We start from the raw sequence: 15,003 nt of genomic DNA, 5'->3' as shown, positions 1-15,003 counted from the left end.
TTCAGCCTTAGAATCAGAAGCACATTTGCCTGGTGGACTCGGGACTCTGTGTATACAGGCATGGAAGGCTTAAAAAGTCGTGGCTTAGACACCTTCTGAGTTGATACCAACTTTCTACAGTAAAGCCAAAATACTGAGTGGCAACACCAAAAAAGACCCTCCAAAATTTGTTGCTGTCAAATTGATTCTGACTCATAGTGACCCTATAGGACAGAGTGGAACTGCCCCATAGAGTTTCCAAGGAGCACCTGGTGGATTCGAACTGCCGACCTTTTGGTTAACAGCTACAGCACTTAGCCAATACACCTCCAGCATTTCTGGGTGGCAACACAGAAAAGCAAAATTGGAGACATGGGGCATAAAACACCCAAATGGGCAACTTCTGTGAAACAGTAGAAAGAGCTCTTCAATGGTGGCCAGAAGATCCACACTTAATTGTTCGCCAGCTCTGTGACCTCAGGTAGGTGAGAAGAACCAGGGTCTCAAACTCAGGCACAGTGAGGCCTGATAGGTAATACACATGATGAAGTGGGCCACAACTGGGGCTCCAGGCAAACTGAAGAGAGTACACCCATCGAAAACAGGACCTTCTAGTCATTTCCAGGCAACTGCTGCTATATGGGAGCCACTCTGGTGATGCCAGAGTTTCTGCATTTTTATCTGAATTCTTCCAAGTGTAAAATGTTGGTTCAAAAGTTCAGATAAAACCCAAATGTAAAATGTTGGTTCAAAAGTTCAGATACACTATGCAAAGCACAGCCTGCAGGCTGCCAGTGTTTAACTTCAGAGTCAAGTCTCTCCAAGAATCTATTTGCTCAGTGGTGTAAAATGACTGACAAATCTTCTACAACCTCTCCCAGCTCCAAATCAAGCTGCCTCCCCACTGCCACTCAGAATGGAGTTTCTAAGGTGGAGGAAGGGGCTGAGGGGAGCAAATTTCTTGGATTATTGCTTGGTAGAGGCAGAAGCTTCTTAGCCAAGATGAGTGGGACTGTCCTGACCCCAAAAGGAGAGTTTCTCTGGGATCTCCTCATTGTGGACTTCACAGGAAGTGGGTACTCCCAGATAGCCATTGACCTTACCTGATAAACAAAGGCTTTCACTTGTTTTTTTTTCTCAGCTAAAAGAACATTCCGTGCCTTTCAAGGGGTGGGAAAAGGCGACGGACACATTTTTTTTTAAAACAGCAAAATCACCATTTTTTCTGTATAAGATATATTCATCATTAAACCAAAACCACTGTTGTTCAGTCGATTCCAACTCATAGTCATTGGAACCCAGAATATGTAGATAAACAAACAATAAGAAACCAAAAACCCCAACACTTGGAGATAATCACTGCTAACCTTTTGGCATAAACAAATAACAATTCCATTTCTCAAAACAGAAGTGGCCAAATCATTTTGCAGCAGAACATGTGCTATGTTAGTCTCTTCAAATAACTGACCCAGGGCTGAGGTGTGCAGTTGGGCCGAGTTGTCCTATGAAATGCTGCTGGAAATTCTCCCTAAGAGTACTTCATCAAAGCCAACAATTTCTATGTTCCTCTCATCCTCTTTTCATTAGCTAATATTTATTAATGCTTGAGAGGATAGGCCAAGTTCTTCCCAGGGAATATCTAGTTTCATCCTTATAAAAACCCTGTGAGGTGGATTCTATTATTTCCTCCATTTCACTGACAAGGAAACAGGCTTAGAGAATATAAGTAACTTGCCTGAGATCACCCAGCTGGTACGTGGCAGAGCCAGGACCAATCCCAGGTCTTCTGACTCTACAGCTCTAGTTCTTAAACCTTATTTTTACTACTTTGTTCACTTAAAAATTTTCATTTTGAAATAATTTTAGACTTACAGAAAAGTTATAAAAACAGCAGAGTTCCTGCATACCCTTTATCCAGCTTCCCCAATGTTAACATCTTGACAGCCATAGTAGAATCATCAAATCTAGGAAATTAACACTGATAAAATCCTATTAACTAAATGACAGACCCCCGACGTGTCTCTCAGTTTGCCGTACTGTGGGGGCCTGTGTGTTGCTGTGATGCTGGAAGCTATGCCATCGGTATTCAGATACCAGCAGGGTCACCTATGGAGGAAAGGTTTCAGCTGAGCTTCCAGACTAAGACAGACTAGGAAGAAGGACCCCGTAGTCTACTTCTGAAAATAATTAGCCAATGAGAACATTATGAATAGTAGCAGAACATTGTCTGTAAAGTATTATAATGACATGGACAAAGTGCTGGAGATAGAAACCAAAAGGGAAGAATATGCTTGGCATTTCTCAAGCTGAAAGAACTGAAGAAAAAATTCAATCCTCAAGTTGCAATAGTGAAGGGTTTCATGGGGAAAACATTAAACAACACAGGAAGCATCAAAAGAAGATAGAAGGAATACACAGAGTCATTATACCAAAAGAATTAGCCAACGTTCAACCATTTCAAGAGGCAGCATATGATCAGGAACCGATGGTACTGAAAGAAGTCCAAGCTGCTCTGAAGGCATTGGCAAAAAACAAGGCTCCAGGAATTAATGGAATATCAATTGAGATGTTTCAACAAACGGATGTGGCACTGGAAGTGCTCACTGGTCTATACCAAGAAATTTGGAAGACAGCTACCTGGCCAACCAATTGGAAGAGAGCCACACTTAAGCCTATTCCCAAGAAAGGTGATCCCACCAAATGTGGAAATTATTGAACAATATCATTAATATCACATGCAAACAAAATTTTGCTGAAGATCATTCAAAAACGGCTGCAGCAGTATATTGACAGGGAATTCAAGGCCGGATTCAGAAGAGGACGTGGAACTAGGGATATCATTGCTGATGTCAGATGGATCTTGGCTGAAAGCAGAGAATACCAGAAGGATGTTTACCTGTGTTTTATTGACTATGCAAAGGCATTCAACTGTGTGGATCATAACAAATTATGGATACCATTGAGAAGAATGGGAATTCCAGGACACTTAATTGTGCTCATGAAGAACTTGTACATAGGTCAATAGGCAGCTGTTTGAACAGAACAAGGGGATGCTGCATGGTTTAAAGTCAGGAAAGGTGTGCGTCTTGGTTGCATCCTTTCACCATACCTATTCAATCTGTATGCTGAACAAATAATTCGAGAAGCTGGACTATAAGAAGAACAGGGCATCAGGATTGGAGGAAGACTCATTAACAACCTGCATTATGCAGATGACACAACCTTGCTTGCTGGAAGTGAAGAGGACTTGAAGCACTTCCTAATGAAGATCAAAGACCACAGCCTTCAGTATGGATTACACCTCAATAAAAAGAAAACAAAAATCCTCACAACTGGACCAATGAGCAACATCATGATAAACAGAGAAAAGATTGAAGTTGTCAAGGATTTCATTTTACTTGGATCCACAATCAACAGCCATGGAAGCAGCTGTCAAGAAATCACAAGACGCACTGGAACGGGCAAATCTGCTGCAAAGGACCTCTTTAAAGTGTTGAAAAGCAAAGATGTCACCTTGAAGACTAAGGTGTGCCTGACCCAAGCCACGGTATTTTCAATGGCACCACATGCATGCGAAAGCTGGACAATGAATAAGGAAGGCAAAGAATTGGAACCTTTGAATTGTGGTGTTGGAGAAGAATATTGAATATACCATGGCCTGCCAAAAGAACGAACAAATGTGTCTTGGAAGAAGTACAACCAGAATGCTCCTTAGAAGAAGGATGGCAAGACTGCGTCTTACGTACTTTGGACGTGTTGTCAGAAGGGATCAGTTCCTGGAGAAGGACATCATGCTTGGTAAATACTGTCTCAGTGGAAAAGAAGAAGATCCTCAATGAAATGGACTGACAACAGTGGCTGCAACAATGGGCTCAAGCATAACAACAATTGTAAGGATAGCATAGGACCAGGCAGTGTTTCGTTCTGTGGTGCATAGGGTCGCTTTGAGTCGGAACCCACTCAATGGCACCTAACAACAACAAATGACAGACTATTTAGATCTCAGATTTTACCAGCTTTTCCACTAATGTCCTTTTTTGGTTCTAGGATCTAATCCAGAGTACCACATTGCATATAATTGTTATGTCTCCTTAGTTTCTTTTCACCTGCAACAGTTCTAAGTCTTTCCTCTATACTTTTGAAGAGTAATGTTCACTTTTTTATGTGTATGTGTGTCATGGATTGAATTATGTCCCCCAGAAAACGTGTGTATCATTTTGGCTGGGCCATGAATCCCGGTATTGTGTGATTTTCCTATATATCCTAAATTCTGCCTCTATGATGTTAACGAGGGAGGATGGGCAGCAGTTGTGTTAGTGAGGCGGGACTCAATCTACAAGATTGGATTGTGTCTTGAGGCAATCCCTTTTGAGACATAAAAGAGAAAACCAAGCAGAGAGTGGGGGGACGTCATACCACCAAGAAAGCAGTGCCAGGAGCAGAGCCGTTCCTTTGGACCTGGGGTCCCTGTGAGGAGAAGCTCCTAGTCCAGGGGAAGATCAATGAGAAGGCTGACAGAGAGAGAAAGCCTTCCCCTGGAGCTAATGCCCTGAATTTGGATTTTAACCTACTTTACTGTGAGGAAATAAACTCTTTGTTAAAGCCATCCACTTGTGGTGTTTCTGTTGTAGCAGCACTAGACGACTAAGACAATGCAGCATGCCTCTCAACTGGGTTTGTCTTATATTTTCCAGGGATTTGATTTAGATTTGAATTTTGCCAAAAATACCAGAGAAGAATATCATATGAGGGGGTACACATTATTAATACATCGCATTTCTGTGATGTTAATCTTGGTACTTGGTTGGAGAGGTTTCTGCTGGGTTTCTCCACTGTAAAGTTGCTATTTTTTCCTTTGTAACTAACAAATATCTTGGGAGAGACAGTTTGGAACTGTGCTAGTATCCTGTTTCTTCTCAAATTTTACCCTCTAACTTTAGCGTCCATATTGCCTGCAAAAATTGTTACTAAGTTGTTCTAATGGTGATATTCTATTTCCTGAATTTATTCTCATCTATTTTTGAAAGCATTAAAGTCTTCCTTTGATTCCCTTAAATCCTAATCAATTAAGTCTATTCTAATTCTTGAAGAGAGAAAATTAATGAAGGGAAGTTCAAATTGCTGTTTTATGAGAGAAGGGAGCGGGCTGGTCCATGTTTGTACATCAGGACCAGCTACATAATTTGTGGGGCACAGTGCAAAATGAAAATGTGGGGGCCTTTTTTAAAAAATTACTATGAATTTCAAGACGGAGACAGCAGAGCATTAAACCCAGTGCAGGGCCCATCTGAGCGTGGGACTCTGGGCGACTGCATGCGAAGGAAGCTAGTCCAGCATGTACCCTTCTCCGTCTTCTTTGGATCACTAATCCATTTGCCCTCCTCTGCAGAATCCTAAGGACAAGCAGCTGTGCTTGAGGGTTGGCCAGCTCTAGAGATTTCAAGAACATCCTCCCTACCCAGTGAACCTGGGGAAAGGCTGGCAAAATACACACATTCTGCTTGTCTTTTTGCTTTCTGATCCATTTAGAGGGGAAAGAGACTCACTGCTTCTCCTTAACTGGCCCAGTACTAGGCTAACGATGATCCCCAGCTAAGCTTCTTGTCTGTGGAATTCCAAAGCAGAATGCCCATCAACTCCCGGTCTCTTACCACGATGGAGGTCAGGTCCTCACTCTCGAAGCGGCTGATGGCCTGGTCGAGGGATTTATACATGGCAGCAGAAATGCGCTGGGTGATAAGTCTATTCAAGTCAATCGATCTACCCAACAGCTGTATGGAAGAGAGAGAGAGGTTACTTATGATTCACATAGACACATGGCAACTAGATGCAATGCATGTCAGGAAATTGGATTAAAGTTATAAAGGACATTGCTGGAATAACTGGAGACTGTATTGTCGAAAAGTATGTTGTTTAATTTCTTGAGTATGATAATTCTACCATGAATTTTTAGGAGAACGTCCTTGTTCTTAGATACAGGCTGAGGGATTCAGAAGTGAAATGCCATGAATAAGTGTCAATTTGCTTTCAAATGCTTAAGAAAAAAAGTACACATAATAATGTACATGTGTGTGTGTATATATATGTATAAACAAACAAACAAAAAAACCCAATCAAACACATTGCTATAGAGTCAATTCTAACTCATAATGACTATACAGGCAGAGCAGAACTGCCTCAAAGGGTTTCCAAGGAGCAACTGATGGATTTGAACTGCTGACCTTTTGGTTAGCAGCCAAGCTCCTAACCACTATACCACCAGGGCTCCTCACATGTATATATACACACACAAATATATACTATATATAAAAATAAATGTATATATACTACAGTCATGTGTCGCTTAACATCCACGATACGTTCTGTGAAATAGGACTTTATGTGATTCAGATGTTGTGTGAACGGTTCCTTGGGGCATGGGGCTCCAGGACACAAGAGCCCACTGGATGCTGTGTGGCAGGTCCCACTGTGGACGCCTCAGGTGAGCGCTCCTCTGAGTCCCACCAGGCATGTGGCCCCACAGCCCCGTCATGGTGGCGAAGCTCCCGGTGCAGGCAACAGGGGAGTGGTCTTTGCAACTCAGTGACCCCCACCCTGGCAGGGCCCCACGATGTCTGCCAACCTTGGGCGCTTGGGAGCAGGATCAGGTGCCCATTCAACCCAGTGGCAGGTGTGCCTGTTCCCGTGGGTAGGGGGCGACAGGGCAGCTTGCTGCAGAGTCAGGCTGTGGTGTTCCACAAATGGGCGCACCAGACCACAGATGTATATGCAGTCCACCATACCCCAAAGAGACGTTATGTGATGCATGACTGTATGTATAAATATATACATATTGTTGTTAGTTGCCGGTAAGTTGGTTCCAACTCATGGCAACCCCATGTACAACAGAATGAAATGTTTCCTGGTCCTGTGTCATCTTCACAATCATTGGTATTCTCGAATCCACTGCTGGGGCCATTGTGTATTTTGAGCACCTTCCAACCTAGGGGGCTCATCTTCCAGCACTATATTGGAAAATATTCTGTGATCCATAGGGTTTTCACTGGCTAATTTTTGGAAACAGATTGCCAGGCTTTCTTCTTAGTCTGTTTTATAGTCTGGAAGCTCTGCTGAAACTTGTCCACCATGGGTGACCCTATTGGTATTTGAAATACTGGTGGCATTGCTTCCAGCGTCATAGCAACGTGGAAGCTAACAAAGTATGATAAACTGATAGACCAGGGGTGGAGATATATACATATATATGTATTTAAATAAGAGAGAGACATATGTGAGAAAAAGTATATACACGAGAAAGAGAAAGTGAAGCAAATGTGGCAAAACCTTAATTACAGTTAGTCTGGTTAAAGAGTGTATGGGCAGAAAGGGCCACATAAATCAGAGACTACATCAGCCTGAGACCAGAACTAGATAGTGCCCAGCTACAATCAATGACTGCCCTGACAGGGTACACAACAGAGAATCCCTGAGGGAGCAGGAGAGAAGTGGGATGCAGACCTAAATTCTTGCAAAAAAGACCAGACTTAATGGTCTGACTGACACTAGAAGGACCCCAGGGGTCATGGTCCCCAGGCCTTCCATTAGCCCAAGACTGGAACCATTCCTAACGCCAACTCTTCAGACAGGGATTGGGCCAGACTATAAAATAGAAAATGTTACTGGTGAGGAATGAGCTTCTTGGATCAAGTAGACACATGAGACTATGTGGGCAGCTCCTGTCTGGAGGGGAGATGAGAAGGCAGAGGGGGACAGAAGCTGGCTGAATGGACACGGGGAATACTGGGTGGAGAGAGGGTGTGTTCTGTCTTATTAGGGAGGCAGCAACTAAGAGTATATAGCAAGGTATATATAAATTTTTGTATGAGAGACTGACTTGATTTGTTAACTTTCACTTAAAGCACAATAAAAATTAAAAAAAAAAAAAAGTGTACGGGTATTCACTGTATGACTCTTTCAACTTTCCTGCAGGTTTGAAATAGAAAAAGCTGAGGAAAAATAAAGCTCATTCAGACTGTGGGAGAGGCTCAGGCAGGCTTTGGTATCCCACACAATGCTTCTGCTGACATCCTAAATTTAGCCCTGAGGTTCTTCCTGCATGGTTTCTGTGCTCTACTTTACAGTCACCAGGGAACAGCAGCCACCTCAGCCAGGGCTTACTTTGTGCCTTTAGGGGGTGAGTTTAAAAGCCAGAGGATGAAGGACTGATTACAGCATGGGAAATATCACTTATGATAATCTCCACTGGGGTGTACATGGGCATTATCACAGATGCTATGTAGATAATAATAAACATTTATTGAGTACCTGCTGCGTGCACTGCACTTTACTGAGTGCCAGATGATTATTCTCAAAGATTTTATCTTTTCTACCTCCCTTCTGGGATAAATTTTCTACCAACTGACTAGGCCCCTTACAGCCATCTTGTACACACATAAAGCTCTCAGAATTTAATATCCTGTGGCTAATTCTGGTTGCATCTGCCAACTGATGGCAGTAATCTTCTGAGAGGCTGAAGGGAAAGTTCTTTTTAAGCCCCGGCTGTTGGCAGAGGTGAAAATGTACTTATTACTCTTATTATTCTCTATTTCCCTTGGATTTCTCATGGCAATTGGGATGTCCAGGTTTCCCAGGGCAAACACATTCCTTTTGACCCAGGGCATCATCTTGGCCTCAGTGCTGCCCATTCACCTGAGTGTGCTCCACAGAGACCATGGACCACATAATAAACACACAGAGATCACAACATAAAGGCCATTTCACTGGCTCCCAGAAGGGCTCTGGAAGTAGGTCAGCACTTGCTTTGTCTGTCTGGCTCATATGAACATCTTTAAGTGGGGAGAAAAATGCTCCCAGTAGTTTTTCCTCTATAAAAAAAAAAAAAATTTCCTCTATATCGGGGAACAAATGTTAACAAAAACTAACTCCACAAAAATAAACCGCAGTTTCTACCTTGGTTTTTGCCTGACAAGCTTCATTTCAAAGGTGAGGCTTCACTCAGACCAGCATATGAGCCCTATTTATGGATTATTGTTGTTAGCTACCATGCAATCAGCCCCCAACTCATGGTGATGCCACGCATAATGGTACAAAATACTGCTGGGTCCTGTGCCATCTCCATGATTGATCGTGGATCAAACCAATGTGATTCACAGGCTTTTCACTGGCTGATATTTAAGAAATAGATCACTAAGTCTTTCTTACTAGTCTGTCTTAGTCTGGCAGCTCTGCGGAAACTTGTTCAGCCATCATAGCAAAATGCAAGGCTCTACTGACGGGTGGTGGCTGTGTATGAGATGACTGGCCAGGAAGTGAATCCAGGTCTCCTGCATGGAAGGTGAGGAGTCTACCACTGAACCAGTGGTCTCGACTGAAAGAGTGGGTTTCAGCTTTAATGGCCACAAGTCACCAGAGGTGAGCTGCTGATGGGCCAAGAAGATGGCAACTTGAACCAAAAGGAAGACCCAATACCTGCTTACTGTATATAAGATTCTGAGGCTGTTACACGTATGCTCAGAAATCCACAGCTGGACACTATGGAGGGCGGACAGGACACAGTCCCGATTTCTTATCTCTATGTTAACTTCACAGCTACTCTATCCTGCTTGTTCCATCTCCACTGTGTCTTCCGTTCCCCATACCTGAACGTGTCTCTGTTTCAGCAGCGTTTCATAGCGGTTGGACGGTGGGTATGGAATGATGACGCCATAATTCTTACACTCAGCTCTAAAACGTTTATCCAACAGGACACTGGAAGGGGAAAAGAAAGTTAAATAAGGCCAATAAATATGACAGTGAACAGCAGGTTCTCAACTTCCCAGCTACATCTATTTTAGGCCATAGGATCTACCTATGAAGCACTAGCTTATATATTTCAAATACAATTTTTTCTGCTCTGGAGCAAATTTCTTCACTTATTTATTTATTTTTTTCAGTCAAAGAAGCCTAATACATGAAGCAGTTTCTAAGTTAAAGATGGAAAAACAGAGGTTGAGCTGCTTTTTTCTTTTATTCATTCAACAAAAAAGTAATTGGGTGCTTGTTATGTCCCAGGAAACACTCTAACTGTTGAAGATACAAAGTTCCTGTCCTCATGGAGCTTACATTCTAGTGAAAAAAACTGATAATAAATAAGCTGAGGAACGATATAATTTCAGACAACAGTTAACATCAGCATAGTGCTTACTATTTACCAGACACTTTATAGAAATATGGAGCCCTGGTGGCACAGTGGTTAAGAGCTCAGATGCTAACCAAAAGGTCGGCAGTTTGAAATCTACCAGCTGCTCCCTGAAAACCCTGTGGGGCAGCTCTACTCTGTCCTATAGGGCCACTACGAGTCAGAACCAACTTGACGGTAATGGGTTTGGATTTGGGGTTTTACAGAAATACACACACACTCTCATGTTTAATCTCACAACAACCCTATGAGTTAGGTTGTTGTTGTTGCTGTTAGGTGCTGTCGAGTCAGTTCCAACTCATAGCGACCCTATGTACAACAGAACAAAACACTGCCTGGTCCCGAGCCATCCTCACAATCGTTGTTATGCTTGAGCTCATTGTTGTAGCCACTGTTATCAATCCACCTTGTTGAGGGTCTTCCTCTTTTCCGCTGACCCCGTACTCTGCCAGCCATGATGCCTTCTCCAGGGACTGATCCCTCCTGACAACGTGTCCAAAGTATGTAAGATGCAGTCTTGCCATCCTTGCTTCTAAGGAGCATTCTGGTTGTACGTCTTCCAAGACAGGTTTGTTTGTTCTTTTGGTATATTTGGTAAATTGGTATATGTGGTATATTCAATATTCTTCGCCAACACCACAATTCAAAGGCATCAATTCTTCTTCAGTCTTCCTTATTCATTGTCCAGCTTTCACATGCATATGATAAAAAATGCGATTGAAAATACCATGGCTTGGGTCAGGCACACCTTACTTTTCAAGGTGACATCTTTGCTCAACACTTTAAAGAGGTCCTTTGCAGCTGATTTACCCAGGGCAATGCGTCTTTTGATTTCTTGACTGCTGCTTCCATGGCTGTTGATTATGGATCCAAGTAAAATGAAATCCTTGACAACTTCAATATTTTCTCTGTTTATCATGATGTTGCTCTTTGGTCCCGTTGTAAGGATTTTTGTTTTCTTTATGTTGAGGTGCAATCCATACTAAAGGCTGTGGTTTTTGATCTTCATCAGTAAGTGCTTCAAGTCCTCTTCACTTTCAGCAAGCAAGGTTGTGTCATCTGCATAACACAGGTTGTTAGTGAGTCTTCCTCCAATCCTGATGCCCTGTTCTTCTTCACATAGTCCAGCTTCGCTAATTATTTGCTCAGCATACGGACTGAATAGCTATGGTGAAAGAATACAACCCTGATGCACACCTTTTCTGACTTCAAACCAATCAGTATCTCCTTCTTCTAACTGAACAACTTCCTCTTGATCTATGTAAAGGTTCCTCATGAGCACAATTAAGGGTCCTGGAATTCCCATTCTTCTCAATGGTATCCATAATTTGTTATGATCCACACAGTTAAATGCCTTTGCATAGTCAATAAAACACAGGTAAACATCCTTCTGGTATTCTCTGCTTTCAGCCAGGATCCATCTGACATCAGCAACGATATCTCTGGTTCCACATCCTCTTCTGAAACCGCCCTGAATTTCTGGCAGTTCCCTGTCAATATACTGCTGCAGCTGGTTTTGAATGATCTTCAACAAAATTTTGCTTGTGATATTAATGAGTGTGATATTAATGATATCGTTCTACAATTTCCACATTCGGTTGGATCACCTTTCTTAGGAATAGGCATAAATATGGATCTCTTCCAGTCAGTTGGCCAGGAAGCTGTCTTGCATATTTCTTGGTATAGACGAGTGAGCACCTCCAGCGCTGCATCTGTTTGTTGAAACATCCAATTGATATTCCACCCATTCCTGGAGCCTTGTTTTTAGCCAATGCCTTCAGAGCAGCTTGGGCTTCTTCCTTCAGTACCATCGGTTCCTGATCATATGCTACCTCTTGAAATGGTTGAACGTTGGCTAATTCTTTTGGGTATAATGACTCTGTGTATTCCTTCCATCTTCTTTTGATGCCTCCTGCATCGTTTAATATTTTCCCCATAGAATCCTTCACTATTGCAACTCAAGGCTTGAATTTTTTCTTCAGTTCTTTCAGCTTGAGAAATGCTGAGCGTGTTCTTCCCTTTTGATTTTCTATCTCCAGCTCTTTGCACATGTCATTATGATACTTTACTTTGTCTTCTCGAGACACCCTTTGAAATCTTCTGTTCGGTTCTTTTACTTCATCAATTCTTCCTTTTGCTTTAGCGGCTTGACATTCAACAGCAAGTTTCAGAGTCTCCTCTGGCATGCATCTTGGTCTTTTCTTTCTTTCCTGTCTTTTCAATGACCTCTTGCTTTCTTCATGGATGATGTCTTTGCACAACTTGTCTGGTCTTTGGTCACTAGAGTTCAAGGCATCAAATCTATTCTTCAGATGGTCTCTAAATTCAGATGGGATATACTCAAGGTCATATTTTGGCTCTCCTGGACTTGTTCTGATTTTCTTCAGTTTTAGCTTGAACTTGCATATGAGCAATTGATGGTCTGTTCCATAGTTGGCCTCTGGCCTTGTTCTGAGTGATGATATTGAGCTTTTCCATCGTCTCTTTCCACAGATGTAGTCAATTTGATTTCTGTGTGTTCCAGCTGGCAAGGTCCATGTGTATAGTCACCGTTTATGTTGGTGAAAGAAGGTATTTGCAATGAAGAAGTCGTTGGTCTTGCAAAATTCTATCATTCAATCTCCGGCATTGTTTCTATCTCCAAGGCCATATTTTCCAACTACTGATCCTTCTTCTTTGTTTCCAACTTCCCCATTCCAATCGCCAGTAATTATCAATGCATTTTGATTGCATGTTCAATCCATTTCAGACTGCAGCAGCTGAAAAAAACCTTTTATTTCTTCAACTTTGGCCCTAGTGGTTGATGCATAAATTTGAATAATAGTCATATTAACTGGTCTTCCTTGTAGGCGTATGGATATTATCCTATCACAGACTGCGCTGTACGTCAGGATAGATCTTGAAACGTTCTTTTTGAGGATGAATGCAACATCATTCCTCTTCAAGTTGTCATTCCTGAAATAGTAGACTATACGATTGTCCGATTCAAAATGGCCAATACCAGTTCATTTCAGCTAACTAATGCCTAGGATATCAATGTTTACGCGTTCCATTTCATGAGTTAGGTATACTATTATTATCTTTGACACTGAGGCACGGATTGCAGAGTAATAAGTGCTCTGAAAATAATAAAATGGGATCATTTGTGGTTAGGTGCAGAGAAGTCTTTCTAATGAGGTTTTTTGAACAGAGATTTGAATGAAAAAAGTGGAACTATCTGGAGGGAAGAATAATGTCTAGGATGGATAAAGGGTAGGGCATGTTGGGGAACATAGTCGAGTGGCCGGATCATGTGGAACCTCATAAGCCACAGTAAAGAGGTTAGATGTATTCTAGGTGCAAATGGAAGCCATTCAAAGGCAGGAAAGTGATATAATCTAGCTTGGTTCTGCTCTGCTAACTAAAAGGTCAGCAGTTCAAATACACCAGGCGCTTCTTGGAAACTCTATGGGGCAGTTCTACTCTGTCCTATAGGGTCACTATGGGTCCGAATCAACTAAACAGCAATGGGTTTGGGTTTTGGTTTTCCCATTGCTGCTGAGTCCATTCTGACTCATAGTGACTCTACAGGACAGAGTAGAACTGCTCTATAGGGTTTCCAAGTCTGTAATCTTTACAGAAGCAGACTGCCACAACTTTTTCCTGCAGAGTGGTGCAGAGTGGCTGGTCAGTTCAAACTGCTGACCTTTTGGCTAGAGCTAAGTGCTTTTACCACTGCACCACCAGGGCTCCTTTTTATTGGGTTAAAACCAAACAAAAACCAAACCCATTGCCATCGATTTGATTTCAACTCATAGCAACCCTACAGGACAGGGTAGAACTGTCCCATAGGGTTTCTAGGGTTTCCAAGGAGCAGCTGGTGGATTCAAACTGCCTACCTTTTAGTAAGCGGATGAGCTCTTAACCACCATGCCCCTTATATTGGGTTAGGTATGATATGTTATTAAAATTAGTTTCACTTGTTTCTTTTTCCTTTTTTAAAAATAACTAAAAAAAGCCTACAAACCAAACCCAGTGCCGTCGAGTCGATTCCAACTCATAGCGACCCTATAGGACAGAGTATAACTGCCCCATAGAGTTTCCAAAGAGTGCCTGGCGGATTCGAACTGCCGACCCCTTGGTTAGCAGCTGTAGCACTTAACCACTACACCACCAGGGTTTCCTAAATATACATATGACCTAGGATTTAATAAGTCTAAGTTTGTTTATACAGATAACGGATCAGTATATTTGAAATCAGAATTGTCTTAGAGAATCTGGAAGCCCAACACTCTTTTGTGACCACGTCCCTTTCAATCCACTAACGCTTGTTAAGCAACTACTTTGTGAAAGGCTCTGTGTTCTCTGTGCTTTCTGACATCATAATTATATGCTTTTTATACTTTCTATCACTTATGAATCATTCATTTAATACACATCCTGTGTTAACAGAAACGTACGTGCACCACAAATCTTGCTCATCGACTCCTATTTGATGTTAATCGGAGTAGCTCTAGTTGTCTAAAGCAAAATGAAGCAAATCCTTTTCGCAGAAAGAAGAGATAATTTATTAAGGTAAGGAAGTACCCTTGAAATTGTTTGTACATTTGGATTTCCAATAAGGGAAATACTTATAAATTTTGAGGTTTTCCTTGACCGTTACTACTATGAGTTCTTGAAACCCAGGAATGCATTGAGAGTCTAAATCAATATATACGGGCAATACCAACAAAAACAACAAACCTCTACAACCTGACATGTCTCTCGTCCAGGCTTCTTTACTGGCCTCCTATCTGGCCTACATGCACCCATTCGGGCTCATTTCCAATCCAGTCTCCACATTTTTGTACTTTCCAAAGTATGAGCTT

At 42.0% G+C, this 15,003-nt stretch overlaps 1 protein-coding gene across 7 annotated transcripts in view; it reads right to left on the bottom strand.

Moving 5' to 3' along the window:
- The window catches only part of CYFIP2 (cytoplasmic FMR1 interacting protein 2), a 164,366-nt gene that overhangs the window by 69,575 nt on the left and 79,788 nt on the right, over window positions 1-15,003 (bottom strand). For all 7 annotated transcript variants that reach the window (XM_064278789.1, XM_064278786.1, XM_064278799.1 and 4 more), the window contains exons 20-21: window positions 9,618-9,726; window positions 5,631-5,750 (exon numbers count right to left, since the gene is read on the bottom strand). In XM_064278789.1, coding sequence (XP_064134859.1) covers window positions 5,631-5,750; window positions 9,618-9,726 — 229 coding nt within the window. The remainder of the gene's footprint in view (window positions 1-5,630; window positions 5,751-9,617; window positions 9,727-15,003) is intronic.

The sequence above is a fragment of the Loxodonta africana genome, chromosome 2 (genome assembly GCF_030014295.1).
Source record: "Loxodonta africana isolate mLoxAfr1 chromosome 2, mLoxAfr1.hap2, whole genome shotgun sequence".
NCBI lineage: Eukaryota > Metazoa > Chordata > Mammalia > Proboscidea > Elephantidae > Loxodonta > Loxodonta africana.
This window is presented reverse-complemented; position numbering and strand designations above follow the sequence as displayed.